This window comes from Paroedura picta, chromosome 2 (assembly GCF_049243985.1).
Source record: "Paroedura picta isolate Pp20150507F chromosome 2, Ppicta_v3.0, whole genome shotgun sequence".
NCBI classification, from domain to species: Eukaryota; Metazoa; Chordata; class Lepidosauria; order Squamata; family Gekkonidae; genus Paroedura; species Paroedura picta.
The window spans coordinates 132531603-132559029 of record NC_135370.1 but is presented as its reverse complement, the minus strand read 5'-3'; the positions used below and the strand labels follow the sequence as shown (position 1 = coordinate 132559029).

The 27427-nt window shown below is 42.4% G+C and overlaps 1 protein-coding gene across 3 annotated transcripts in view; it reads right to left on the bottom strand.

The window, feature by feature from the left end:
• Positions 1–27427, bottom strand: part of LTK (leukocyte receptor tyrosine kinase) — a 124808-nt gene that overhangs the window by 3730 nt on the left and 93651 nt on the right. For all 3 annotated transcript variants that reach the window (XM_077322818.1, XM_077322819.1, XM_077322820.1), the window contains 9 exons: positions 26810–26996; positions 24141–24231; positions 22342–22406; positions 13157–13286; positions 7792–7889; positions 3609–3701; positions 2949–3050; positions 1280–1414; positions 150–240 (listed from right to left, as the gene is read on the bottom strand). In XM_077322818.1, coding sequence (XP_077178933.1) covers positions 150–240; positions 1280–1414; positions 2949–3050; positions 3609–3701; positions 7792–7889; positions 13157–13286; positions 22342–22406; positions 24141–24231; positions 26810–26996 — 992 coding nt within the window. The remainder of the gene's footprint in view (positions 1–149; positions 241–1279; positions 1415–2948; positions 3051–3608; positions 3702–7791; positions 7890–13156; positions 13287–22341; positions 22407–24140; positions 24232–26809; positions 26997–27427) is intronic.

Here is a 27427-nt window from a genome sequence, read left to right as displayed (position 1 = left end):
AATTTTAACATTTTCAGAGGCATGGAGGGCTGGACTGGGAAAAGAGGCCTGAAAAAATTGGATGTTCGTACATTACACTGGATGTGAACCTGGACTGCCTACCACCATACAAATTAAATGTGGTTATATGTCACAAAAGGGTCTCTTACCTGTGTACAGTACTTGATTCTTTCCAGAATGGTGGAGAAGTTGGGTCGATACTCAGGACTGTGCTGCCAGCACTGGGTCATGATCCGATAACTTGATACAGATACCAAGGGGAAAAAAGTCACCATCACAAAGATGAAAAAACAAATCTTTATGTATTCAGCCTTCCTCCCATGGCCCAACAAAATACTATATGTGTGAACATATATCCCTAGCATTTTTAAAGGAGTGCAGTTGTAGAGAGATGAGGCTTACTCCTCCATTCTGCATGACCACTGAAACCACCTTTCCCCAACTGCTGTTTGCTTCACAAGGCATAAAAAACAGGTATCTGTCTGTGTCTCCTGCTATCAATGACAGGTGAAGCTACTTGTGGGGTTGGGTAGAGAAGGATTTTTAAAAAATCATTCTTCTATTAACCGTGTCTGATTCAAAAGAGGCCCAATGCAACTGCTGTTTCCATTCAAGAAAAACTGGAAAGATGTCCCAGGATCTTGTTTTATAATCACACCACGGAGGAGCAGACTAGATTCAGAATGGTAACTCAAAAAGTTATTCAAAAGCACTAAATCATTTTCTGAATGGGAAACTTTTAAAGACAAGTTTGTTTGTGTGTGTGTGGGAGGGAGGGTATGGGGGGGTGGAATTTGGTTGAAAAGTAGCCAAAATAGATTTCCACTGCATTAAAAAAAAAAGAGGTACAAGTAACTTTGAGATTAGATGGAACTGAGCTATTCTTCCTCCTTTTATTTTCACACAGCTCCTTATTGTAGTGGTAGTAAGGAAAACACAAGGTAGACTTTTCCATGTTCTGCAAATTATCATAAAGTTCATAGTGGTGGAGGTGGGAGAAAATTGTTTTACAAATGGTAGTGGCAAATCTGGAAGTGACATAGGAGTAGTTCCCGGGTTCTTTGGGAAATCTATAACTTCACGTCCACCCCTGTGTCCCTAACCCCAACTCCCCCGCTTGTTGCCAAGGTTGGCCTGCCTACCCTAGTGAGGTTGCACTTCTGTAAATATGTATTGTCCAGCATTGATCAGAACAATCATGCACAAAATGCAGACTTTAATCAGTGTAAATACTTTCAGGCCTGCTTTATGTCTTTCTAAAATAGCAAGATGTACTCACACAGGCCCTGGACAATTCTTTGGTGGATCCATCCGTCCCCCATTGGTGACAAACTCTAGTACTTCCTGGTTGGTTTTGCAAGGGTAAGGCATATAGCCTAAAGAGAAGATCTCCCAAAGCAGCACCCCGAAGGACCTAAGCAGAGGACCAGCAAACATGAGCCATAATTTTTAAATAGAGCTCTTAAAGCAATGCAAAGCTCCAACTTTGCCCGCAAAATGTCTGCCTTTTTCACAGACATCAAGGAAGGCTGGCGGGGGGAGGCTGTGTTAAAATATGTTCTGAAACACTGGTATTAATTTTGAAAACTTAGATATATCAAACAGGCAATTATAAAAAGCTGATCAACCTATCAAGGTCTGTAACTCTCCACATGTACAGGCAGGTGCCTACCTGGTGCTCTGCCTCCTCTGCAGATGACATGTGCCAGTGCCAATCACCCGGGTTGATAAAAGGGGAGGGGGTTTCTTCTCTAGCAAACAGAAAGCTAAGTGCCTTCTGTTGTTGTTAAGGAAGAAAACCTTTGTTTCAGCAATTCTAAAATGTCTGGCTTTTTCAACATCTTGATTGCCATAAGGGATAGCATCTTACAATAAAAACAAGACATTTTCAGGATTCTGAGAAGAGCACCTTTGCCTAATCTGAACTGTGTTTTCCTGCAGTGTTCCTTGCAGCAGAAGCAAAACGTGTTGGGAGTGTAATCTTGAGAGCAATGTCCAAGGGCCTCTCCACCCTTAGCATTTCAGTCTTCGACTCAATGACTTCAGCTAAAGTGCTGAAAATGGATATTCTCTCTCTCTCTCTCTCTCTCTCCTGAGCCAGAATTCTTGTAAAGTCAACTTGTTTCCTCAGCAACAAGCTTGACCTTCCAAATAAAGCAGACATCCTTTTGGGAAACAAGGACAGCATATGTGCTTGGTGCAAATAGCAATGAAATGGTTTTGACACCATAAGATCATATGAGGCAGCCTTACACAGAGTCAGAACCATGGGTCCATTTATAAAGGCACTGTCTACTCTGACTCACAGAAGCTCTCCGGCCAAAAAAAGTTTCCCCTCAAATTTGCTTTCTAGTCTTTTTCAGAAGAGATTTCAGTAATTGAACCTGAGGACCTCTGCATGGAAAGCAGAAATAAGACCACTAAATTATGGTCCCTCTAGGTCTACTATAAGAGGGGAAGCATAATTGTGTTCACTGAAAGGACTTTAAGTTTATATGCAGTACCCTGAACTAAGCCTGACTCGCACAAGCCCATTGCTTATAATGCGAACGCTCTTGAGAAGCGTTTTACTATGCAGAGCTGGCGATTTGAATGCCTCTACCCCAACCTCTCTTGGGGGCAGGGGCAGTTTGGTTCTGTAATAAAGAAGTCTGACTGGCTTTTGCAGAGGATTGAGTTCTACACCTTGAGTTTAAGAGACAATATTTAGGTTCATCTAGGGAAACTAGTTCCATCACTTTTTGTATTTTTGTATGGGACTGACACAATGCCATTTCCCCATTCCTGACTTCTCCCATCCAAGCAGTGGAAGGGAACTGGGCAGGACTGGCAACAGCCCTTCTGAAGGAAACAGTGAAGTGGCAGCTGCTGAGAATTTGTCATTATTCTCCATGGTCTCTGACTGGTTTCCTTTGCTTGCCTCACAACAAAGACTTAAAGACATTTACCAAGTGTCAGTCTTAGAGGTAAAGATTCCCTCGAGGAACGCCTCTGGGGGCATCCACTTTACTGGCAGCATGGCACGGCCTCCTTTGCGATAGTAGCTTGCCCTGGCAATACCAAAAAGAGAGGATTAAGGCCTGCAAAAGAAGTTTCAGAAGAGATGAGATGCGGTTTTTCTCACTGCCCCCCACTATTTTGGCCAGAAATAGGCAGGACGTATAGAGAACACAGAAGCAGGAATATACAAATTGCCTCCAGCACCAGAGACTTCAGGTTTTGATCATAATGCTTTCTCAGTATGCTCTACACGCCAAAGTACAGTAGAGGGTCCTTTACAGCGGCACTGTAAATATTATGCGGTCTACCAAAAATATTAGGAGAGGGGAGAACAAGATGTTACATATATTAGATCTGCATACAGAATATTGCACTATAAAAGCATTTGTAACTAGTTTGGCTTATCTACACAGGTTAATCCAGTTGTGAATAGAACTGGGTTACCCTGTGATAAACCGTTTATTGTGCACTTCTATTACACAGCAGAAGTGCAATATCCAGTGACTCCAGTCTCTGATGCACTTCAGTGTTCTCAGAACCAGACAGATGGGATGCATTTCATCTTACCTCCCCCCCCCCCAGCTATCTGCTACCTTTTCATACTCTACCTGTAGATATCCCGGGCCATTCCAAAATCACCAATCTTGGCTACACGTCCAGGCCCAGTACAAGTCAGAAGGCAGTTCCTGGCAGCTATATCTCTGAAAAGGTCATATGCATAATGGAAAACCTTAATTTTGAAACCTGGGTTGTCACAATAAATATTTTGTTAGTGAGAACAATAACTTATTCCCCCAAGAGGGACGTAAAGTACTATGGTTTATGCAAGGGCATGCAGTCTAAGGATAGGACCCACCATGCTGCTGCAAATTATAGGAATTTCTCATTCAAATACCATTTGCCATCAATGCTGTAACTTTATAATCTTCGAGACTATGACACAACAGAAGCATTCGCTAAGGTAGTCTGAATATTCCCTCCATTGGGATTTAAAAAAAATGAAGTTAATAGAAAATGGCCATCCACCCTGAATTGTATTTCTCATTTTGCCTCATTCCTCTGCCTCAGGATCTGGGTCTCTTTCTTCTTCTGTGACCCTCCTCGTGAACCTCCATTTTGCAAGAACCCATGAAGCAGCCTCCTTCTGAATCGGAACATTGGTCTGTTATGGCCACTATCATGTGCTGTGACTGGCAGCGGCTCTCCAGGGCTCAGGTTGGAGGTTTTTCACACCACAGATGATCTGGAATGAGCCTAGAAATGTCTGCCTGCAAAGCAGATGCTCTACCAATGAACCATCGGCAACCTCCCCTCCTCTAATTTCATCTTCACCCCTTGACATTTCACTATATTCGGTTCCATCAGCTATATTGCTCAGTACCACAGACAGGGCTGGGATGCCTGGGGGAGCCAGCTTGGTGTAGTGGCAGCCTCTAATTTGGAGAGCTGAGTTTGATTCCCCACTCCTTCACATGCAGCCAGTTGGATGCTCTTGGGCTACTCCCAGTCCTGTTGGAGCTGTTCTCACAGCAGTTTCTGTCAGAGCTCTCTCAACCTCACCTACCTCGCAGGGTGTCTGTTATGGGGGGAAGAATGGAAGGCAATTGTGAGCCACTTTGAGATTCCTTCCAGTAGTGAAATCTGTGATATAAAAATGAACTCTTCTTCTTCTGGAATGCAACCTAGAAACAAACCTGTTTATTCCTGTCCTTTCACCCATTTGGGGGTATGTCTACACTTCTAGTGCTAAATTTATTTAAATAACATTGAATATTAAAATGTAGTTATCACAGTTTTGAATTAATATGTTCTTTAAATTTTTAAATAAAAGGATGTCTTTGCACAAGAGTTCATTCATTTCCTGTAAAAATTCCTTTTGAAAAACCCACTGTCTTCCTTTTTAACAAAGTGACAATAAAATAGAGGATAAAGCCTTGCAGTTTGCTCCACCCATAAGATTTGGATAGTTAATATGCATGTCACAGCAGCATGGGGCTACATCGCAAGGAAATGGCTGCCCAAGACTCTGTGTGTGTGTGTGTGTGTGTGTGTGTGTGTGTGTGAGAGAGAGAGAGAGAGAGACGGAGAAGGGCTACAAGTAAAAGCTTTACACAGGATCAAGCAAATCAGCTTGCATAGTCCCAGTCTCCTTGCTGCATTTGGAGGAGCATTCAAGTGGCACATGTTAAGCAAGTTGTGTACTGCCAAGCATGCAAAGGAAAACAATGTAATCTATTGATGACAGTAAGAGAAAAAAAACCCCTTACAAACAACTGGAATTAACACAAAGGTTGTAGCATGTTTAGCCATGAGTTTGGAAAACACTTGCCTTAAAGCAAGAGATATCATTTAGCTGGGATATTTCCTTTAGAAAACTTGCACATGTAATGCACAGCCATTAAATTAACAATTACACAGAATTCATATACAGGTAAACTTTAAAAAGGACCAAATTCTTAATAATCCCTTTGTTTATAACAACAAAAATTTACCTCAAAACAGTAAAAAAAATAAACAAACAAAAAACCCCCCACCAAACCCCGTATGTTGAAGAATCCATATGTTAATATGCCCCATCTACACATGCAGCAGAATCAGGTAGTCATAAAAAGTGAAAAATATTGCCCCTACTTCATACTATAGGTGGAGTAGTAGAGAATTGTGTTACAGTAAGTTATTTGCAAACAGAAGACCATGGACTGGACTAGCAAGTTTTTCCTGATGTGCTAGTTTTCACTTTATGGATTGTTGATTTTTAATAAAACATGGGAAATGTACTAAAACTGAGCATCTTCTGTGGTGGCCACACCACTCTCCCCAGCCTCCTAGCTGCCAGGAGAGTTGGGGGAGGGAGTGTCAGGACCTCTGGCTCATTTTTAAAATGGGCTTTCCTATTAGTTTACTATACAATAGACAATCATAAGCACCTAATATAAACATATAGCACAAAACAATTTGTTACTATTATTAAAATATTAAAATTGCTACAATTACGGTTTTAAATTTTTGCTTACAGATTCAGGCAGTGTTTGGTTCAGTTTAGGTGCTTGTTGCCCTTCTCATGTTGGGAGGGAAAGGAATAAAGTGCTGAGAGAATTCCAGGCAGTGAGGTTATGCACAGCCCTAGTAGTAACTCTTCAACATCTCAGGCAGAGGCTGCATTTAAAGCCGGGATGTTTCCCCCCCGATAAAACATGTTGGTTTGAAATATTTTCCTGCATACACACGGCAAAGAAAGGTGTCCTGCAGTGGTCGCTGCCCACAGTATTTGGTTTAAAAATGGTTGGGCTTGTGCCTTTGAACAGCTGGGCCGGTTTCTTTCCAATGCCAGCGCTAACAGCCAGGCAGCTTTGAAGTCAATTTCCTCACCAATCTCCATTTGGGAGACCAAAACCCTCCTAAGAAATGTTTCCACCTGAAGTACAAAGACGAGCTGCACACACTAGTTCTCACATGGGGCTCACTTTTGTGTTTCTGAATCAAGTGCTTAAGTCCTGGTTCACATATTCAGGAGAGAATGAAGGTGGCAGAATACTAAGCAATGATCAACAATGCTCCATTGATGCTTTATAGCTCAGGAGCAGCGGTGTTAAGTGTGGGTTCCCAATAGGGTCCGTTTTGTTGGTTCAAAAGGAAGCCAGCATCTCTAATACCCTGACTCCTACTAGTTTTATTATACAGTAATAGGCCATTTTACCCTAGTTTAGTGGCAAGCTTGTTACAGATGCTAGTTCTCACAACAACACACAGTAAAGGACCAGTTTTTAAAAGTATATCCTTAGTCACCATCTAGTGGACAGCAAGGAGAACTTCAGGGATATATTATATATGATTTCTCATTGGAAATAACTTGTGACGTTCAACATTTCCCTCTTAGAAAATGCAGCTTACTAGAACAAGACCCCTATGGGCCAGTGGAGGAGTATCTGTTTTGCATGCAGAAGGTACCAGGTTCGATATCTAACCTCTCCAGTTAAAAGGGTTCGGTGATGGGAGACCTTGACATGAGGCCTGGAAGACTGCAGCCAGCCAGATCAGGCAACACTGACTAATGGTGTGACTAAGTATAAAGCAGTTTCATGTGTTTGTGACATCAAGTATCTCAAAGTATCTCAAAAATACAGTTTTGTTACCAGAACAAATTCCCTGTAGACCTTTGCCATCAACAGAGAATCATACCTATTATTAACTATCTGTCCCGCAGCTAGTTCTAGGAGAGATTGAACTGACAGGCATGACAACTAGAACTCTAGAAGGCCTGCCTGATGTTGGCCTCTGTGACATCACTGCCTCTCAGCCCAAAAGCCTCCCAAATAGTGGCATATGATTTCACATTCCAACATATAGCCTCAGAAAAACAGGTGCAGGAAGATATTATGTACCAGGCTTATGACACCAAGGAAGAGCTGGATGAATGCTTCCACTCCCCCCTGTACCCATTCCCTAAGAAAAAAAAAGCCCCTCCTCCTTTTTCTCTCTACTGGTGTTCATCCAGGGTACTCCACAAGAATTGCAAGCATTCATGATTCTTCCCAGTACATGTGGGATGAATTCCCCCCTTTTTAAATGTTTGTCAAAGGTCACACTGAACGATCAGCTTTCGTGGTTCTTATGAAGTCAAAAGCAAATCCATGTTTTCAACAATTTTCCATTTGGATGGTAGCACTCAAATTTTCCTTGAAGATTTAAGCCATACTGGGCTCAGATACTGAAGAACATATTCTTGATTCTCCAGAAGGCAAACGAAGAACTACAGCATAATTTTTCCCCTCCTTGCAGAGCCTCTGTTACCTGTGAATGAAGTGGTTCTCTTCAAGATACTTGCAGCCACAAGCAATGTCCCGGGCTATGTTAAGTAGGTCCTGCATCATCAAAGTGGATGGCTTGTTCTGCAGTAGGCACCATTGGGAAAGAGGAAGATGAACAAGAAATTAGGATCATAAGATGAGTCCTGATGATGACGAAGAAGAGTTGTTTTTTTATATCCCACTTTTCACTATCCAAAGGAGTCCAAAAGCAGCTTACAATCACCTTCTGTTCATCTCCCCCCAACAGATACTCACTGAGGTAGTGGGGCTGTGAAAGCTCTGAGAGAATTACTGTGCAAGGTTAGTTCTAAGAGAACTGTGACTAGCCCAAGGTCATCCAGCTGCCTGTATGTGGAGAAGTGGAGAAGCAAACTGTTCTCCAGATTAGATGCAGCTTCTCTTAACTGCTACATCACTCTGGCTTGACCACAACACCACACTGATGGATAAGACAAATGGTCTATCCAGTCCAGGACCCTGTTTTTTATTGTGGCCAACCAGATACTCTATAACAGGGTTAGGCCAACCTGTGGTCCTCCAGATGTTCATGGACTACAATTCCCATGAGCCCCTGCCAGCATTTGCTGGCAGGGGCTCATGGGAATTGTAGTCCATGAACATCTGGAGGACCACAGGTTGACTACCCCTGCTCTATAAGACTCACTGCAGAGTTACGGAGCTGCTCTGGGTTGTTGCTCCTGGAAATGGATATTCACTGGTTAACATGGATACATTGATGGGTCTATCTTTCATGCATTTTTTTAATGTACTTTTGAATCCAATTGGCCAACACTACCCTCAGTGTCAGTGAGTCCCACAAGCAAGAATTGTATGAAGGAACTTTATCTATCCTGAACTGACTGCCTGTCAAGTTCACTGCATGAACTCAAGTTCTATATTTGGGGAGTAGAGAAAAGTTTTTTCTACTACAGAGGTTTTCATTTAGCCTCTGCAAAAATCTGTGAACTCTGTGAGCATCTCTCAGGGGTTCTGCACAATTTTATGGGAAATATGACATTAACATTTTAAAAAAATTAGATCTTTAATCTGCCCTTCTCCAAAATGGTCTTGGGGCGGCTTACATCAAGATATAAAAACAAGCTAATACAAAACACCTAAATCAACCATATACTAAAAAAAAAAAACATTTTAGCTTTATTGTGGTCACGCTGTCCTGAACACAACCTAACGCTTCCTATCACGCCAGGAATACCAATTCTGATGTCATATTGTATAATCTGGCTCAAGATGGAGGCTTGCAATGTTATCCTTTCTTTATACCTTGGAGGCATAGGGTTTAATTATTATTTCTAATCTTCTTAACTGTGCTTAATTTAGTGTCTACGTCCAACACATTAGAAGTGACATAACTGTTTATATTCTGTATTAGATAGGTAATCTCACTTATTTTTGGTGTTCCCTGGTAAGATGTAGGTTTCCCATGTTTTGCATTCTGCACTTTTGATGTTATAGCACCATTTAGTGGCTGGTTTAGCCAATTTCAGGCATTGTACTTAAAATCCACCTATTTCTAATTATTAATGGTTATACATCCTGTTGCCTTGTTACTTGCCAATTGCCTCTATTCTGTTTTCAAGAGACCTTACACTGTTTGAATTTTTTGGTTGCATGGTAACTTGTTTTTTCTATTTTGCCATAGCAATAGAATAATTCTTCTGTTAAGATTTAGTGAGCCACACGATTCCACCCTTATAATTATCCTCCCATGTATAATTCTATATTTTATCTTGATAACCATGGGTCAAGCAGGTTCTCTGAATTCTCAGCTTTCATTGTTTTTTAAGCCTTTAGTGCCTTCCCTTGTTGTTTCCCCCTTATGTCTCCATGAGGGAAGGCGTGAGAGACTTAATTTTTTAAAAAGAAAGTTAGAAATTTAGAGAACCTGCTGACATATCATTACAGCAGTGTCTGCAGGTGCCAACCTGCAGATGGGAAAAACCAACAATTGCCCACATATGTGTCTTCTCCATTGTGGCCTCCACTTTCTGGACTGCTAAGTGGCTAAAGATGTTCTAAATGACTACAGTGCCATTATCTAATCAAGTGTGGGTGCACACAAAATCTTATAGTTCGAATAAAACTTTGTTGGTCTTAAAGGTGCCACCACTCAAAATGTGTTCTAGTGCTTCTGACTGACACGGCTACCCACCTCGATCTAGTGTCATCACAAGCAGAGAAAGGCAAATGGGATTTTGGGCTGCATCCAAAGAAGCATAGTGTCCTGATCGTGTGAGGGATTGGTACTGCTTTACTCTGCTCTGGTTCAGCCTCACTTGGAGTACTGTGTCCAGTTTTGGGCACCACAATTGAAGAAGGCTGTAGACAAACTGGAGCATGTCCAGAGGAGGGCAATGAAAATGGTGAGGGGTTTGGAGACCAAGACATATGAGGAAAGGTGGGGGAGCCTGGTCTGTTTAGCCTGGAGCGAATATGACTAAGAGGTGATATGATTGTTAGTGGCTGGGCAGAAGGAATTGTGTCCATGCTTGGCTCTTGCAGCCCTTTTTTGCATGCACAGGGAAATGCTGATTGTCACTTTGAGGTCGGGAGGCAAATTTCCTCCAAGCCACACTGGCCATGGATTCTATTTCTTTTTTTTGGGGGGGGCACCATCTGGTCACTGTGGGTGGGCAGGTAGTTGTGAATTTCCTGCATTCTGCAGGGGGTTGGACTGGATGACCCTGGATGTCCCTTCCAACTCTAAGATACTATGATTCTATGATCCAAGTCCATTGAAACTAAGCAGATGGTGTGAAGACTGCTAAATAACCATTCCTTTGTCAGACCGATAGCAGATTAATACTCCAGAATGGTTAGTTGATTTGGCCAGAGGGAATCAATTTTAGAAATAGTTTCTTGACAAGGGGAAATCCCTGTGTGCTTGAATAATGTACTCACCAGAGCTGAGAGATGGTGACAGAAAAGTCAAAAGGAGACCAAAGAGGTGTGAGTTGCCTGAGGGGATTTGATAACTATCTCCATATATTTAAAAAGCTGCCATACAGAGGATGGAGCAGAGTTGTTCTCTCTTGCTCCAGAGGGACAGACCAGAACCAATGGGATGAAATTAATTCAAAAGAAATTCCATCCAAACATCCAGAAGAAGTTCCTGACAGTTAGAGTGGTTTCTCAGTGGAACAGGCTTCATCAGGAGGTGGTGGGTTCTCCATCTTTGGAAATTTTTAAACAGAGGTTGGATAGCCGTCTGACAGAGAGGCTGATTCTGTGAAGGCTCAAGGGGTTGGCGGGTTACAGTGGATGAGCGATAGGGTCGTGAGTGTCTTGCGTAGTGCAGGGCGTTGGACTAGATGACCCATGAGGTACCTTCCAACTCTATGATTCTATGATTCTATGGGTGTCTCTCTAGAACAGCCTTTCTTAACTTTTTTTTTTTACTATTGAGAAACCCCTGAAACAATATTTTTGTTCCAAGTAGCTAGCCTGATTTCTTGCTACCAGTGCAACATGTAACCCCATGCAACACATTCAGAAATGGAATGAAGGGAAATACCGTCCTACTGTCCTCGCTGAAGTGCTTTTGGGAGAATGCCAATGGGCTGCCCTTTGCCCCTTTAGCATCGTGCTGTGAGTTTCTCTGCCTTTGCTGTTGAGAGCCAGTTATGGACATTTTGTTCTGCCCTTTGAATTAGAGTGGCTTGTGCAAAATATCTGCAATTTATAAACTAATCCTCTTAGTTCAAGCTTGATTGGCTGCCTGAACATTCCCACAAATGCTTTTCCTCTTTAGGACCAGAAGTTTAAAATGGTTTTAAATGGTTTTTAGTATTAACTGACTATATTGTATTAGTTCATTGAATTTATATGTGTAAACCGCCCTGAGACCGTTTTACTGAGAGGGGTGCTATATAAATCTGCAAATAAAAATAAAAGATTTTCCTTCCTGCTGAGCAAATCAGGCCACTTCCTGAAACTGAATAATCTCAGACACAGCAAATAAGCTTGATTTGAATATTATCATAGCCTCATCCAACTTCCTTTGCCTGTCTGTGAGCAGAATTCTTCTGGAGTTGATTTAACCTTTATAAAGATATTGCAGGATTAGGGCACAATGAAAAGCAGGCAGGACATTAGAGTATTAATCTATCCTTTTTGGTTTTTATCAGTATAACTCTGAGGAACAGAAGAGATTCACTTGCATCTACTCTGTGTGGTAAGGCTGTTCATACACTCCATATAGATACTTCTGGAATTTCCTATGGTGGCACTGAATTGAGATCATCGCATTTTGTCTGTGTTTAAGAACTGTGAATTGCTTGCCATGATTTGAGCAGTCTTCCTGTTTGTCAAAGACGGTACAATTATCCACAGGAAATTGCTATCAGAGTTTGGCAAACTAGCTCAGCTTTCCACAGCACAAATAAAATCACCAGATACACTGAGGGATTAACATCAGTAGTGAAAGAAATGTTCCAGCTCAGAGTGTTCTGGAATACATTGGCATATTCTGAAAAGGGCCACATTAAGGACCGTACTTACACTTCGTCTTCTTGGGTCAGAATTTTTTTTAACATCTAAAATCATTTTGCCAAAAACAAACTAAGGAAACTTGTGTATTTGTGAATCACATTGATGGTAATAAGAGATGTGATGTACCGTCCCTGTCGGTAAAAATGGCATGGGAAAGTAAGGAATGGAACTGGACTCTAACACTGGGTCAGTATAGCTCTGGGCACGCTCTTCCAACTTACCTTCTGGGACAGAACAAAGTTTGAGCCCAAAGGGACTTTTAAGATCAGCAAAGTTTCATTCTGGGTATAAACCTTCTGGGCCATTTGAATGAATGGTCCTGTATCCACATGTCACTGCTACTGAATCAGCTCTTTAAAATTCCACAATATGTAGGCTCAGCCTTTAAGCCAGTGGAGTTATATGTGAATGGTGTGGTGGTTAGGAGTGCAGACTTCTAATCTGGTGAGCTGGGGTCGATTCTGCACTCTCCCACATGCAGCCAACTGGGTGACCTTGGGCTTCCCATGGCACTGATAAAGCTGTTCTGACCAAGCAATAATATCAGGGCTCTTTCAGCCTCACCCACCTCACAGGGTGTCTGTTGTGGAGAGAGGAAAGGGAAGGCGAATGTAAGCCGCTTGGAGAGTTCTTCTGTTAGAGAAAAGTGGCATATAAGGACCAACTCTTCTTCTTCTTGTTGTTCATAACTGAAGCTAAACTTTTCTGCTGTATTTTGGTAACACCAGAACAGAGGAATGACCTGTAGTTTTCAGGCTAAACCGCCTCCCCCTCGCAGCAAGAGAAGAATGGTCCATGGACATCAGGGGCTGGGCATGCAAAATATATTGGACACTCACCACTCGTGGGCGGTTCTGCCGAAGGAAGCTCTTCATGTCTCCCCCAGCCATAAGCTCCAACAGGATGAAGCGAGGCAAGGTCTGGAGGCTTACCCCAATGCACTGCACAATGTTCTGGTGATTGAACTTGCTGCAAAATCCACACCACATGGGTAGAGAGGGACAAAAAGACAATGGATATATCGGTTAGACCTTGCCAAGATCCTTGACCTAGATACCAGTCTTTCAAATGCTTTCCTGGAAGCAAGCTCATTGAATAAAATGGGACTTGCTTCCCCACTTAAAGGTCGCCTCCTCCTAGTTTTGGTGAAATATATGACATTATCCTTGCATTATCCTTTCAATTTGAGATAGATTCATGGAGGATAAGTCTATCAATGGCTACTAGCCATGGTGCCAAAGGGGAACTGCCATATTCAGAAGCACTAATCCTCTGAATCCCAGGGGCAGGAGGCAGCATCAGGGGAAGGTCTCAGCCTCGATGCCCTGTTGTTGGCCCTGCAGAGGAAATGGTTAGCCATTGTGTGAGTCATCTGATGTGGATAGCCCAGGCAAGTCCAGTCCTGACATATTGCATAAACTAAGCAGAGTCAGCCCTGGTTAGGACTTGGAAGTGCAAACTGGCAGAGGGCAATGGCAAACCACCTTTGAATATCTCTAGACTGGCAGCCAGACAATATCAGGATCTCCTGGATATATTACACACATAGCATTAAATAAATAAATAAAAACTTGTGTGAGACAGGAAGCTGGACTAGATGGGTCACTGGTCTCATCCAGCAAGGCTCTTCTTAATTTTATATAGAACTAGAGGGGCATGCTTGGTTTGAACCATGAACCATCACAATTTTTTCACTGCCTAATGAACTGGTTCAGTTCATGAGGTTTGTGACGCAGTAGAACACACACCCTAGCATGCTAGAGACACCATACGTGTAGGGGAGCTCCAGCTTATTCCCCTCTACCTGCCTGCCAAGTTTGGTCTGAATTACAGCCTCCCAAAGAAGGTGCCATCAGGAAAGTGTTTTCTGGGGAAAGTGCTTTCTGGGGAAATGACAGAGGCAGATTCAGGAGTGTATAAAACAGATTCTGTGCAAGATACAGATATCAAAAGTTGTGGGTGACCTCTCCTGGATGCTCCTGTACATGACCTCCAAGTTCTTCCTCCCCTGTTGCTTTGAATTTTGGTAAACATTTAAATTGCGTGGAAACAGTCTGGAAAAGTGCCCATTAAAACATGCCACAAACTGCTTGAACATTTGTGGAAAGTTCATGCCAGCTGACCAGCCATGAACTTGAGTTCACAAATCATGAACTGACTATTACCTTCTCTGAACAGAACGGTGCCACTAAATGGACCTAAATCAGCAATTAATTTTCTTGGAGGACCACACCGAGAAGGCAGTCAGGCCCATATTTCTGTTTCTTAAAGTGGGATGCTAGCAAGTCCCAAAATCATAGATATCACTTTTTCCATAGACCCCTCTTGCTACAGGGGCTGTCCACTGATGATCTAATACAGGGGTAGTCAAACTGTGGCCCTCCTGATGTCCATGGACTACAATTCCCATGAGCCCCTGCTAGTGTTCGCTGGCAGGGGCTCATGGGAATTGTAGTCTGCGGACATCTGGAGGGCCACAGTTTGACTACCCCTGATCTAATACCTACATAATTTATTAAAAAAAAGAAAATGTCAGGAATGACACAATGGTATCATAGATGGAAGTCCCTATGGCTCCCTATGGCAGCCTTTCTCAGCCTTTTGACCAATGGAGGCACACTTGAAAAATGTTTCAGGCTTTAAGGCATATAGAGAGAATACAAGAGTTAAGTCTTTTTCTCCCCCATCAATATCCTTCCCAATCACAGCTCCAATCAATATCATCCCCCTCACTTCCAGGCAAATAATACATCTGAAGCTCCGTTCTCAGAAGTCCAGCTCTGTGGTTTTCTTTAGACAGCCTCAATTATGCAAATAAGCAGGGAACCACCCAAAGCTTGACAATTAAAATCATATCATCATAATAAAAAACAGACATTCAAAGCCTTACTTTACAGGAAAAAAGCCTTTCACTTTTTGTATTAGCTATGATGTTGTGCTTCATCCAATGGAGTTTATTTATTTAATCGTATGGCATGGGTGTAATATAAGTGAGAGATCCTAAGATTGTCTGGCTGCCAGGCAAGAGACATTTAGAGGTGGTTTGCCATTGCCTGCCCCTGTGTCACAACCCTGGTATTTCTTGGAGGTCTCCCTTCCAAGTACCAGCCAGGGCTGACCCTGCTTATCTTCTAAGATCTGATGGAATTGGGCTATCTAGAGGGGGTGTCCAATGGAAGACAAGGGCAGTACCTATTGAATTTGAATAAGACTAATTCCAACCATGGCCACTGGGTGGAAACAGCATTAGTTGCTTTGACAGATGACCTCTGAAGACAACTAGATTAAGGGGGTCAGCGCTGCTGGCATTATTAGATCTTACTGCAGCATTTGACCTTGTAGATCATGAGCTTTTAGCTTACCACCTCACCAACACAAAGTTATGGAGGTCATCTCTTCAATGGCTGGTCTCCTTCCTCCAAGGTCAGGGAAGAGCAATTGCACTGCTTTGAACTCCACTGTGGGCTTCCACAGGCCACAATTCTCTCCCCAATCCTATTTAATATCTTTATATGCCCTCTAGGACAACTTGTTTGGAGGTATGGGCTGGGTTCACAGAATCAGCATTTCGATAAGATGGCTATCCAGCCTCTGCTTAAAATCTTCAAAAGAAGGAGAACCCACCACCTCTCAAGGAAGCCTGTTCCACTGAGGAATGGCTCTGCCAGGAACTTCTACCAGATGTTTCTTTTGAATTAATTTCACCCCACTGATTCTGGTCTGACTCTCTGGGGCAACAGACAACAACTTTGCTCCATCCTCTTAATGACAGCACTTCAAGTACTTGGAGATGGCTGTCATATCACCTCTCAGTATAAATAAAAGTAATAAAAAATAAAATATCAGTCAGTGACCCTTGAATGTAAAGATACAAGAGATAATAAACAGTTGGATTCTAGCAATGTATCTCGGTTGACTGAAGCACAGGGAGAATAAGAATGATAACCCAAAATAGTACAGGGGTTAGAATGCTGAACTGGAATCTGGGAGACACAGGTTCAAATCCCTACTCAACTTGAAGTTCTCTTTTTCTATCTCTCAGCCTAACCTAATTAGCAAAGTTGTTCTGAAGGCAAAATGGAGGAGAGAAGAGTGATATATCCTGCCTTGAGCTTGAACATAGGATGGGATAAAAATACACTTAAATAAATAAGCCTTGCACTTTGTTGTCTTTCTGATATACCTGCCCAATTGGTCAATATCAATACTATTTTAGAAGAATCAATTTTCTACAGTGCCTTCCCAAAGCCTTCAGAGTTTCCATTGTCAACAAATAAAACTACATTTCTTACATCATAACCTGTAATCTTTTGGTACTTAAACAAACATCCAAATCATAATTTTCAGAAATGTTAGTCTAGGTGGGATGTGAATTTATAGTTTTTCTTGTGAATGGGGAGTAACTAATAAATTTAAAACATCTGCAAGATGTGTCTTAAAAAAAAACTCCCATGCACAAGTACTCCTTTGAACTGTCAGTCAAAACTCCATGAGTTGATGAGGGAAGCAGACACCTGTCATCCTCCATTTAGGTCCAGCGGCTGCGTAGGGAGGAAGAGTGGGGGAAAGGCAACCTGCCACAATCGCCTCCAGGAGTACTTTTCTTCTAAACGTTCAGGGAGTGGCAGAGACAGAGAGAGAGCAATTAAGGTTCATCAGCCAAGCTGTAAATATGTAAATGTTCACATTTATTTTGAAGAGTAAATACCTGTAAGGAATGTTACTAAGGCGTGTCTCGTGTTTTAGTCAAGGAGAGGAAGAAAAACAAGCTGTCAGGATGGCTTTCGGACTGCCATGAGGAATAGTTTCAGGCCTGCCTTCATCTCAGCTGTTCACCTGGATTGCAGCAAGAAGGGCAAGTTCCAGTTTGTCCCTATTTCTATCTACGGGGAAAACTGTCATCCCTGGAGAAGAGATGCATGTCTGAAAAATGCCTCCTGAGGGCATGTAGGTCACTTTTGCAGACTTCAGCTCTCCTCTGTATAGCTGTTGCAGAGTGAATAAATTGGAATTTGATGTGTGAAGCAGCCCCTTGGTCTCTGTCCGCAGCACAAAGGGAAGCAACTTCTATTTTAGCTAGAGCTTACATGCCTCAGTAGCCTGTAGCCTGCCTATTGTGATTCCTTTATTCTTTTTGCTTATCTAAGCTACTTTCAGGCTTGTCTTCAATGGATCCAACTTATGCTTGCATATTTGCCTGGTTTCTTGCTTGTGTACTCTAGAATTTCCTGGTCACAATCCTGCTTAAACTTCTATCAGCGCCTTGCTCCAGCTACACTGTGAATGTTTTATTACCTTATAGAGTTTGCATGTCAACTCGTGTTCTCCACCTCCCCTATTGGCTTCTATGGAACATATGCAGAACTTCCTTCTTGGTTAAATTAATTATTCATTTAGATACATGAATGCAGAAGCAGGATGGTAGTATTCAATGGGGCACACTTTAGCTTGAATACTAATTAGAATTCAACAATGATCTGCCTTTTTAAAATTCTCTACTGGCAAATGAGATACAAGGGTTTGGAAATGAGATACAAGGGCTACCAGTCTGTCTGATTCTCATCTTCCATAGAACTCCAGAGATAGTACAGTAACCAGGGCAGAACGCTTTGAACTCAGGTCTTCCTCTCTCCCCCTCCCCATTGAAACAGGAAAGTCGTCTGCACGTGGTTAGGGTAGTTCAGAAGGGGGAGGGGAGCCAAGCCTCTTTCTTTCTTTTCTTGAACAAGGGGGAGAGGAGCCAAGCAGGGAGCCTCTTTCTTTTCTTGGAGGCGGGGGGGGGGGGGGAGAGGATCGAAAAAGGCAGAGGAGGGGAAAAAAATCCAGGACCAACAGAAATTGAGAGAAATTAGGGGCTTCTCCTTTAAGGCAAGCTTGTCACATGACCAGGTGTGGCCTATCAGAGGTTCTCTACCACGGAGCTTGGTTTCCCATTCTGGATTTGAAAAATATTGAGCGTTAAAAGCACTCTAAGATATCACACAATAAAGGTAGGGTCACTCCGGATCAATCCTTCTTGCTGCAGAAGGAAAATTTAAATCACCCCAAATCCAAACGGAAATCGCATTCTGTGTAGACGGCAGGGACTGAATCGATCTGGGATTGGAATAAAACCTCCGTGCAGTTTACACCTAGGTTGAGGCAACAGGTGAACGTCCCTGACCTAACTACAACCCTGGGCAACAAAGATGGTGAAAGACTAAGATATGAATAATAGCACATCTTATGGACTGATTTCACAAAATCTTCACATCTATCCTTGCAAAATGTCTTAATGGAACAATATCAAGACAATTAATCAACCTATTGAAACTGGTTAATGAAAATAAAAGGCCTATACTTGTTTATTTTGTGGATGCTGAAACCATACCTGGTTGAATTAGCTGGCTTTCTCTGGATCAAGTATTGATAACGTTTAGGTTTGGAAGAAAGTTCCAGGAATGGGGGTGAAAATCTGCCACACTGCCTCTAAAGCCAGAATTTTGGTTAATAGGTTTCAGCCCATCGCCATTTAATATGGACCAAGGGTATCCTCTCATGCCCTTACTCTTCAACTATGTATTGCATTCTAGCCAGGAAGATGAAGCAGAAATGACAAATGACAGGAATTACACCTCATGTGGGAAGAAGAAAAATAATGCTTTTCACAGATAATGTGGTTTGTGGAGCTAGCTAGAATTCCATAACAGTTTGGCCAGGTCTCTGAATAGAAGGTTAACTCTGATCAGTCTGTTCTCTTAAGAGTCAATGTCCATGATAATAATAAGACACAACTCAGATCATGGGTTCAAAGCTGGAGTGATTTAAGGATATGTGGGGTCTGTAGCACCAGAGCCTGTGCAGAGCACAATTGCAGCGGGAGCAGCCAGACTGCCCCCCCCCCACCCCGTGGAAAGGAATATCACTCTGAGAGTCCTTAAAGAGGGAAAAGGGTAGAGGTGAGAGGCAACAGCCCTGATCTATGGATGGGGGAAGACACTGCTCAGGGCCCCTGGAAATATGGGGCCCATAGCACATGCTACATGTGTTACATAGACAAACTGGACCCAGTTCAAAGTGAAAGGACATAAACTATTTGGAGATCAGCCTTACAGGAAAGCTGGAAGGTCTGGAACAGAATAGCAACGCCTGAGCTGATTTTAAAAAAACGACTAAGTTAAATACATCTTGGCTTGGTAGAATTGTGGTCTTGAAAATGAAAACATTTCCAAGAATCTTGTTTCTTTTTATGGCTATCCCTCTGCTAATCCCTAATGACATTTAAAATACAGAAAATGTTTTGTTTGCTTATCTGGTGATTTTTCAAAAGCCAGAATATACAGGGCAATAATATAAACGAATATATTATTCGTTTAGAATAGTGATTTAGTCCCATCATCTACAGAGAAATAGTATCACATCTCTAGACTAATGAGCATGCGGTAGTGGTTTAGGGGGAGGCAATGCGAAAAGTTTGGCAGATGGAGCACAGGGGATTTTGCTACGTTTGACTACATAAATATGACCTAAGGAAACAAGATGTCTTGGAACAGATCAAAACCAGGATTTAACCAGATCTTCATTAATAAATACATGAAACAGAAAAATCAACTGGCACCAGAGTTCTCTTCATTAATGCTACATATTTTTGATGAGCAGTTTAGCTAAGTGTCTGTGATAGCTTTCAAGTTGAACAGAGGCAGGTTTAAGGTGTTTCACTGATTCAAAAAAGGATGAGATGGCCAAAACATAAGGGATAAATATCTGTTGAGATTCCAATATCTGCAAATAGGATTGCTAGCTCTAGGTTGGGAATGCTTGAAGAATTCTGGAGTGAAGCTTGGAGAGGGTGGGGTTTAGGGAGGGGAGAGACCTCAGCATGGTACAGTACCAGACAGTTCACCTTTCAAAGCAACCATTTTCTTCAGGGAAACTGATCTCTGTAGTGGGAGACCAGTTTTAAAAGTGGGAGATCTCCAGGCACTCCCTGGAGTACAGCAACTAGGGATGGACGTAAACTAGACCATGAACTAAAGTTCACGATGAATTCTGGCTGGTTCATGCTTTGCAAAGTAAAATTCATGGCAGGTCACTAGCATGAATCTTAAAAGAACTTTCAAGCTGTTGTGGAGGGTTCCTGAATGGATAAATTTCCAGGCAGACTTCCTTTGGTCAAATAAAATGTTTAGTAAACTTCATATTAACAGGGGGCAGAATTCCCTAGTCTTGGAAACCTGCTGTCAGTTTCAAATTAGTTGTGTGAGTTTCAAGAGTTTCCCCCCCTCTTTGCAGCTTGGTGTAATGGCTAAGAGTGGTGGCTGCAATCTGGAGAGCCGAGTTTGATACTCTAATCTTCCACATGCAGCTAGCTGGGTTAGTCTTGTTACAAGTTGTGCTCACAGAGCAATTCTGTCAGAGCTCTCTCAGCCTCACCTACCTTACAGGGTGTTCATTGTAGGGAGAGAAAAGGGAGTGTAAGCAGTGAAAAGTGGAGTATAAAAACAATTCTTCCCAGTATTCCTTTCTTGCACAAAGCTTGAAAAATCCCACCCACCCCACTTGGATTTGTCATTCTGTGCTTTGAGATCAGTCTTTTAAAACTTGCACTGCCAGTGGTACTCAGTTCTGTTAGACACTAGAACATTGCACTGATACTGCTGTGCTTCCAACAGCCTCCCACACACTAGGATTGTGATTGAGCTGGCATTGCCGTGTTGCCACTAGGCTCTTTTGGGCTTCCAGCCCCACCACTTGGATTTTTATTAAACTGGTGTTGCCACATTAGCACTGGGTTCTACAGGGGACTAGTACATTGCACTGGTTCTGTAGGCTTGCAAAACCTGGCCCCTCACTTCAGTTTCTACTGCAGAGATTCTCTGATTTGACATTAATCCTGTTTGGTTTGCATTGCCACAGTGGCACTGATTCTGCTGGCCTTGCAAAAATGCCCTCAACCACACCTTCAGGTTCTACTGCAAAGATTCTCAGGGATTTTGATTCTGTTCTCCTGGACTTCTGTTGCCCTTGCTTTTTTGCCCCCTCCCTTGTTGGAAACAATGGAGAATGGAGTCACCTTCTTTGGGGGAACATAACTTGGACCCTGAAATCCAATCCTCGCCAAACCTGGAGGACACGTAGAGGAGAATATGCCAGATATGTTCTGTGAGTTCAGCATCTCCTGAACCTCCTGAACTTGTGCCTGTCAGCTTTAATTTCCCCTGAAAGTACTCTCCTGGTGGCATCTTCTTTGGGGGGTTGTAATTTGGACCTCTGTTTGTGTTAATATTAGGGAAAACTCTTCACAGCGGCTTTATAAATAGTACTATACAGCAACTAGGATTTGTAGGGTGCCTCAGACTACTAGTGATCATCGCTGGCATGGTTTACAGGAGTAAAGTTCATTAATTTATGTATGGTAGAGTTGACTTGTTTTGGCAAAAGGTTTAGCTATCCAGAATGGGATGGTGGATTGAATGTCATGTAATTCCATGTTAATTTTATTTGGCCAAGTGGGGAAAATGCCCAGAAAAAAAAGTATGGAAATGTAGTTCAAAACACGACAGTTGCATCAAGTTATCTTTTAACAAAAGATACCAAATTCAAACAGCGATACCAAATTCACAAATCAGGTTTAAAAAGTGCTGGTTTGGCATGATCATTGACAAAATCGCAGCTTGTAGAAAGTGGCTTAGAAACAAGACACATTCTCAGGCCTAATTTGTGGCTGCTTATTAATCATTGGAACATTGTAAAGCAGAGGAGATTAACATTGCAATATTTGTTCTATATTAGGTTGTACATCATTTTTGATATTTTTATAGGTCAATGTTATGATATAGGGATTGCTGGATAAGATACAAGTTAGTATTAAGATATATAGCTAAGTGTTTGACTTAAGGATATTAAGTAGAGTTGCTGTTTTTTCTCCTCAAGCACTTTTAATTACTAATTACAGGAGGCTTTAAATCCAGAATCCTCAAGATGCATAATTTTTAGCCATATTTGGGTAGTCCTATGTTTTGAAGTAGAAGAGTTTAAAATGCACCTTATTATAAGCGCTTCCATCAGGAAATCCATCTCATCCTGCTCAGAACAGATTTCTGGCAATGTCTGCAGAGAGTGAGAGAAAAAGTGCAGTTCCATTATATTTTTTAAAAAACCATGTTAATAGCACGTGATCATGAGAAGACTGAAGTCTTTAATCAAATAATCTTATGTTTGTTATTGTTTTATATTTTATTCCATCTTTTGGCCTGAAAAATAACCCCTTAGGCTAAATTATAATAAAAGACCTAAACTGCTCTGTGAAACAAATCCTTAAAATGACAATTATCATATCTGTGTACTGTGGATATTTGATGTTAATAGGTATAAACACAAACTGAACCCTGAAGCAAAATTTGTCACAAATCTTGTCTTATTCGTGGTTTGCAAAATGAAATTTGTGATGGGTCTACTGTCACAAGCTTCCACAAGCTTTTAAAACAGCTCATGGTAGTTTGTGGCAACTCATGGATACAGCAGAAAATGGGTTTAAAGAAACTCAGATGCCCTTTAAACCCCTGCCTTCTGTTCCCCATGAAACAGTTGCTCAGCTGCTGCTGTCTTGTGCACAGACTGTACAAGAAAGCCCCCCAAACAGCTGAGTGGTAGGGAGTGCTCTGAGTTCCTTTAAATATTTGCTTTCTGTTCCCCGCTGCAACAACAGCTGAGTGGCAGGGAACAGGCACTGCCCACCATTCAGCTGTTTTTGAGCTTTTGTGTACTTCCTTTAAACTTTAACGGGATAGCACAAGACAGCCTGAAACAGCTAAACAGCAGGGAGCAGGCTACTCCAGCTTTACATCTGTTGGACACTGCCAGGAATAGGTGAATGAGGAATATGGATTTACTAGGAATTGTTATACCTGCCATCTTTGTCTTTTTAAATGGTGTTTATTTTATTGTATTGTATTATCAGCGAGATGGTAAGAGGAGGAAGAGGCAGCAGTGAGGGACAGTGACCAAAAGAAAAGAGGAGGGACAGGCAAAATAAAAACACCTGGTTTCATTCTACTTAAAAGTCAAATATGTTAAAGAGGCAAGAATTTAAAAACCAAACATTGTCGACATTAGCATGACTATCTTGAATACAGATTCAGGTGTGTAGCCATGTTGGTCTGAAGCAGAAGAACAAGGTTTGAGTCCAGTGGCACCTTTAAGACCAACTAAGTTTTATTCAAGATATAAGCTTTCACGTACAAGCACACTTAAGAAGCACACAAAAGCTTATCCTTAACATTATTTTGTTCTCTTATATATTTGGGAAACAGCCTCCTGGGAGGAGACTGTCCAGGGCCCTGTCCATTCAGGTCTACCTTGATTGGCCCTCCCCCTCCAGCTCCCACCCTCCCTCCTTGCCTGCTAGAAGCCTTGTGGCAGCGGCCTCCATTGTCGCCCATGAGGAGAGAGGCAGCAACAGGGCTTTGCAGTCCACAGGTACTCTCCTGCTGGGAGGGAGTGGGGGGGGGGAGTTTGGAGCCTTCCTGCGGCCGCAAGGCCCTGTTGCCGCTGGTGGCGGGGGGGGGGGGGGCTTTCCACTCCCTTTAGCCTGGGAAGCCCTCTCACCGCAGTGAGAGTGCTTGCTGGGCCAAAGAGAGCCACGGCCACCTTCTCACTTCCTCCTGCCTGTCACCCCTTTCAAAGCCCATTTTTAAAATGGGCTTTCATACTAGTATCTTGAATAAAACTTTGCTGGTCTTAAAGGCACCACTGGACGCTATTTTAATCTTGACTACAGGAATTATCCTTCATTCATGAAAGCTAAATCATGCTAATTTCTGGCCATTACTTGTTGACACTAACCTTGATAGCCACTTGCAGAGGGCTGGGATCTCCTGTGATTCCGACCACTGTCCCTTTGTAAACTTCACCAAATGCCCCATGTCCAAGTGCTCTGAAAGAGTGTGACAGAAAGAATGCCTCAGCTATGTCTGTGCCAAACCAACACTCTTGTATTCTCAATGGTCAGAAGTTTCAGAGCCAGGATGATACAGCCAGTTATCTTATTGGGAAAGAATACTGGAATCTTGCATATTTGGGGCTGGTTGTTTCCAAACTGACCACTTAAGGTTCAGGGAGCAGGCAGGCATCCTGAGGATTCTGGTCTTTCAGTACTATTTTCTCACTCCCCCCCCCCAGCAAACGACAAGTATTTGGAGCCCCCTAGCCAATTGCAAAACGCAGACAAAAGATTTTACAGGCTACACTCCAACTCTTAAACTGAGCATATTTCTAGAAATAGAGGCTGTCAGAAAGCTTATTAAAAGTGGTTAGCATGTATTTTCAGCTAGCTTTAAAAACAGCAGCTAACCTTCAGTGCCCACTAGGCATCATTTCAAGTTATATAAACAAATATTTTTCTTTGATACAATAGCATTCTTGTTACTATAAGGTCCAGGAACGTATCCTATATTTTCACACAGCCAGGAGACCAAAGTTATCCTCTGGAGTTCCACTACTGACTAAAAGAAAGCTTTGCATCTTCCAAGGTCCTAAAACAAGCAGGTTTCATTATGCTACTATCCCCATAAAAAAGCAGCTGGGAGTTATGCCACTGGGAACTAAACATCAGATTTTATATGGTGGTTGATTAAAAACACACCATAGGAAGGCTAACACTGTTTGGTAAGTCATTCATATGAAGGGTTTGTGCTGGGAACATTAGCCACTGTTTTTCCAGTATGTGGAGGCTGATTTCTGTGCAGCACAATTCAGGTGCTACCAAACCAGCATGGGAGTTGCCCCCATGGGAGCAGAACTCAAGCTAGTTCCTATATTGCCTGGCAGAAGGGACCATGTGAGTCAGGCAGGGTTGCCTCAGTTTATGGATGCACCTTGCCCCAAAATTTCCTCCCCCACCCAATGCACCCAAACCTGGAAGAATGTTGCGATGTGGTGAAATCGCCTGGAAGTGACATCAGCATGCTGGAGTCGTTGGGGTGGTGGTGATGCTCTTGTTTTGGGGCAGAACCAGATAGTTTGAAGCGAATTCTACCACTGAGTTTTGCCCCAAAGCCGGAGGATTGTTCCCTGACATTACAGCACTCCTCCCCACCCCTTGAACCCTCCTGTCCATCCTGACAAGCCTAGGGTCAGGGGAATGACATAGTTTTCCCCCATTCCACTGCTGACCTTTCCACGCATCTGAGATCACAGAACATTCTGAAATGAAAGTGGTGATATTAAGAAGTGTGCATAAAGAGAGAGGGAATCATTATCATGTATCTTAATAAGGCATGTTTACAACACCACTTTATTCCAATAAATCGTACCAGAAAGTGCACGTATGCAGGAAGCAACTGAGCTCATAGGCAGTAGGTATAGAAATCATCTGTAGAATATGGGCTGCACTGAAAAATCTGCTCAGTTCCACTGTGTTTCATAATCACTGGCCACCTATTTTCAGCTTTTAAAGAAACTTGTCTCCAGACCTTCAGCTTTTAAAAAGAGCAAGATTCTTAAAAGGCTGAACTAGGTGGGCAGTGACGGCTAAACACAAAGACTATAATCCTGCATGCAGTTTGGCTTTGTAAATCCAATTGACATTTCTAGTTAGAAATGATTAGAGATTTGGGACAAGTTTAAACCCGTCAGTGGCTTAGTGTAAATCTCAGTTCTCTTTGTGTTCCAAGTTCCTTTGCCTCTCTTCTTCTATTCCTACATCCATCCTGATCCTTCTATCTCAGAGAGCACCCAGAAAACAGATAACCCAATTTTTCAAAGACCTAACCAGAGTCCAGCAGTACCTTAAATGATCAACAAAATGTAATTCAGCAAAAGTTTTCAAGAGCTTTGTATTGTTTTTCTCCTCCAGACTAGCATGGCTTTTTCTTTGCTGCTATCATGTCGCAGATGAATTATGGCGACCGCAAAGGGCTTTCAAGGCCAGAGACGGCCCGAGGGCATTGCCCGCCTCTGCACAGCAGCCCTGCCATTCCTTGATGGTTTCCTCTCCAACAACTGACCGGGGCTCAACCTGCCTAGATACTGAGATCTGGTGAGATCAGGCTAGCCTGGGCTACCCAGTTCAGAGCCTAGCATGGCTACCCATCTGGAATGCTCAGTCATAATTCAAACTATGCTTGTTGCATGAAGCATCGTGCAGTTGGATTAGAAACCAGGAGACCCAAATCCCTGCCGAGTGCAAGTCTCACTGAGTGACTTTAGACTAATCTTTCACAACTGAACAAACCTCACAGGACTGTTGTGAGAAAAAAATGGAGAAACAGAGAATCTTTTATGCTGCCCTGAGCTACTTGAAAGGAAGAGCGGGATTTATAAAGCAACACATAAATAACACAATAGTCCCAATTGCGTGACCCTGTGCCAGAGTTGCCTGTTTTCTAACCAAATGATGAAAAATTCCACTGCCAAATTCTAAATCTTTTTGTTAGCAGGCTGACTATTAACATTAGAACAAAACTGCCATCTTCACTGACTGACTGTGATCATGCTCTGTAGGCAAGCCTTACCGGAGCAGTGAGATGTTCTTCCGTGGGATCTCCTTGAGTTCACTGAGGGTGGTTGCCTTTCCTGCAAAGCTGTAGTTGGGGTTGTAATCAGTCATAATGGTGGAGGTATGGATTTTACTCAGCTTATATTCTGGACTCTGCAGACACTCACGGGCCCCTCCCAGCTGCTGCTTCTTACGTTGATAAACTGAAGGAGAGTAGTGCAGAAAGCAACAAAGAAGAACTGACACAAGGCCAAACAACCAGAAGATCCACCTAACATTACTTATTTGTTTTCAGTTAACATTTGCTAATTTTATCGTGATCTTTCTGGAGCATCGCAGCATTGTGAGGCATAAACTCTATGTCAGAATACATCCTCAGTAAAGCGTAGACATTGCCATGCATCTTGAAAAGCAACATTCCTGCTTAAGATATGTGTGACATTCTGCAAACTGGAGACTGCATAGAAAATGGCCAGCTGAAAACACAAAAGTGATGAACTATATAGATTTTGTAACCTTCATACTGTTCAGTTAAGCCCGAAAGCATCCTCCCTGCTTCTGTAGAATCCGTGATGGGTTTTAGATCCTATGGAGTGGACCATATCCATGGGTGAATGTAAGCATTTAAAATGTT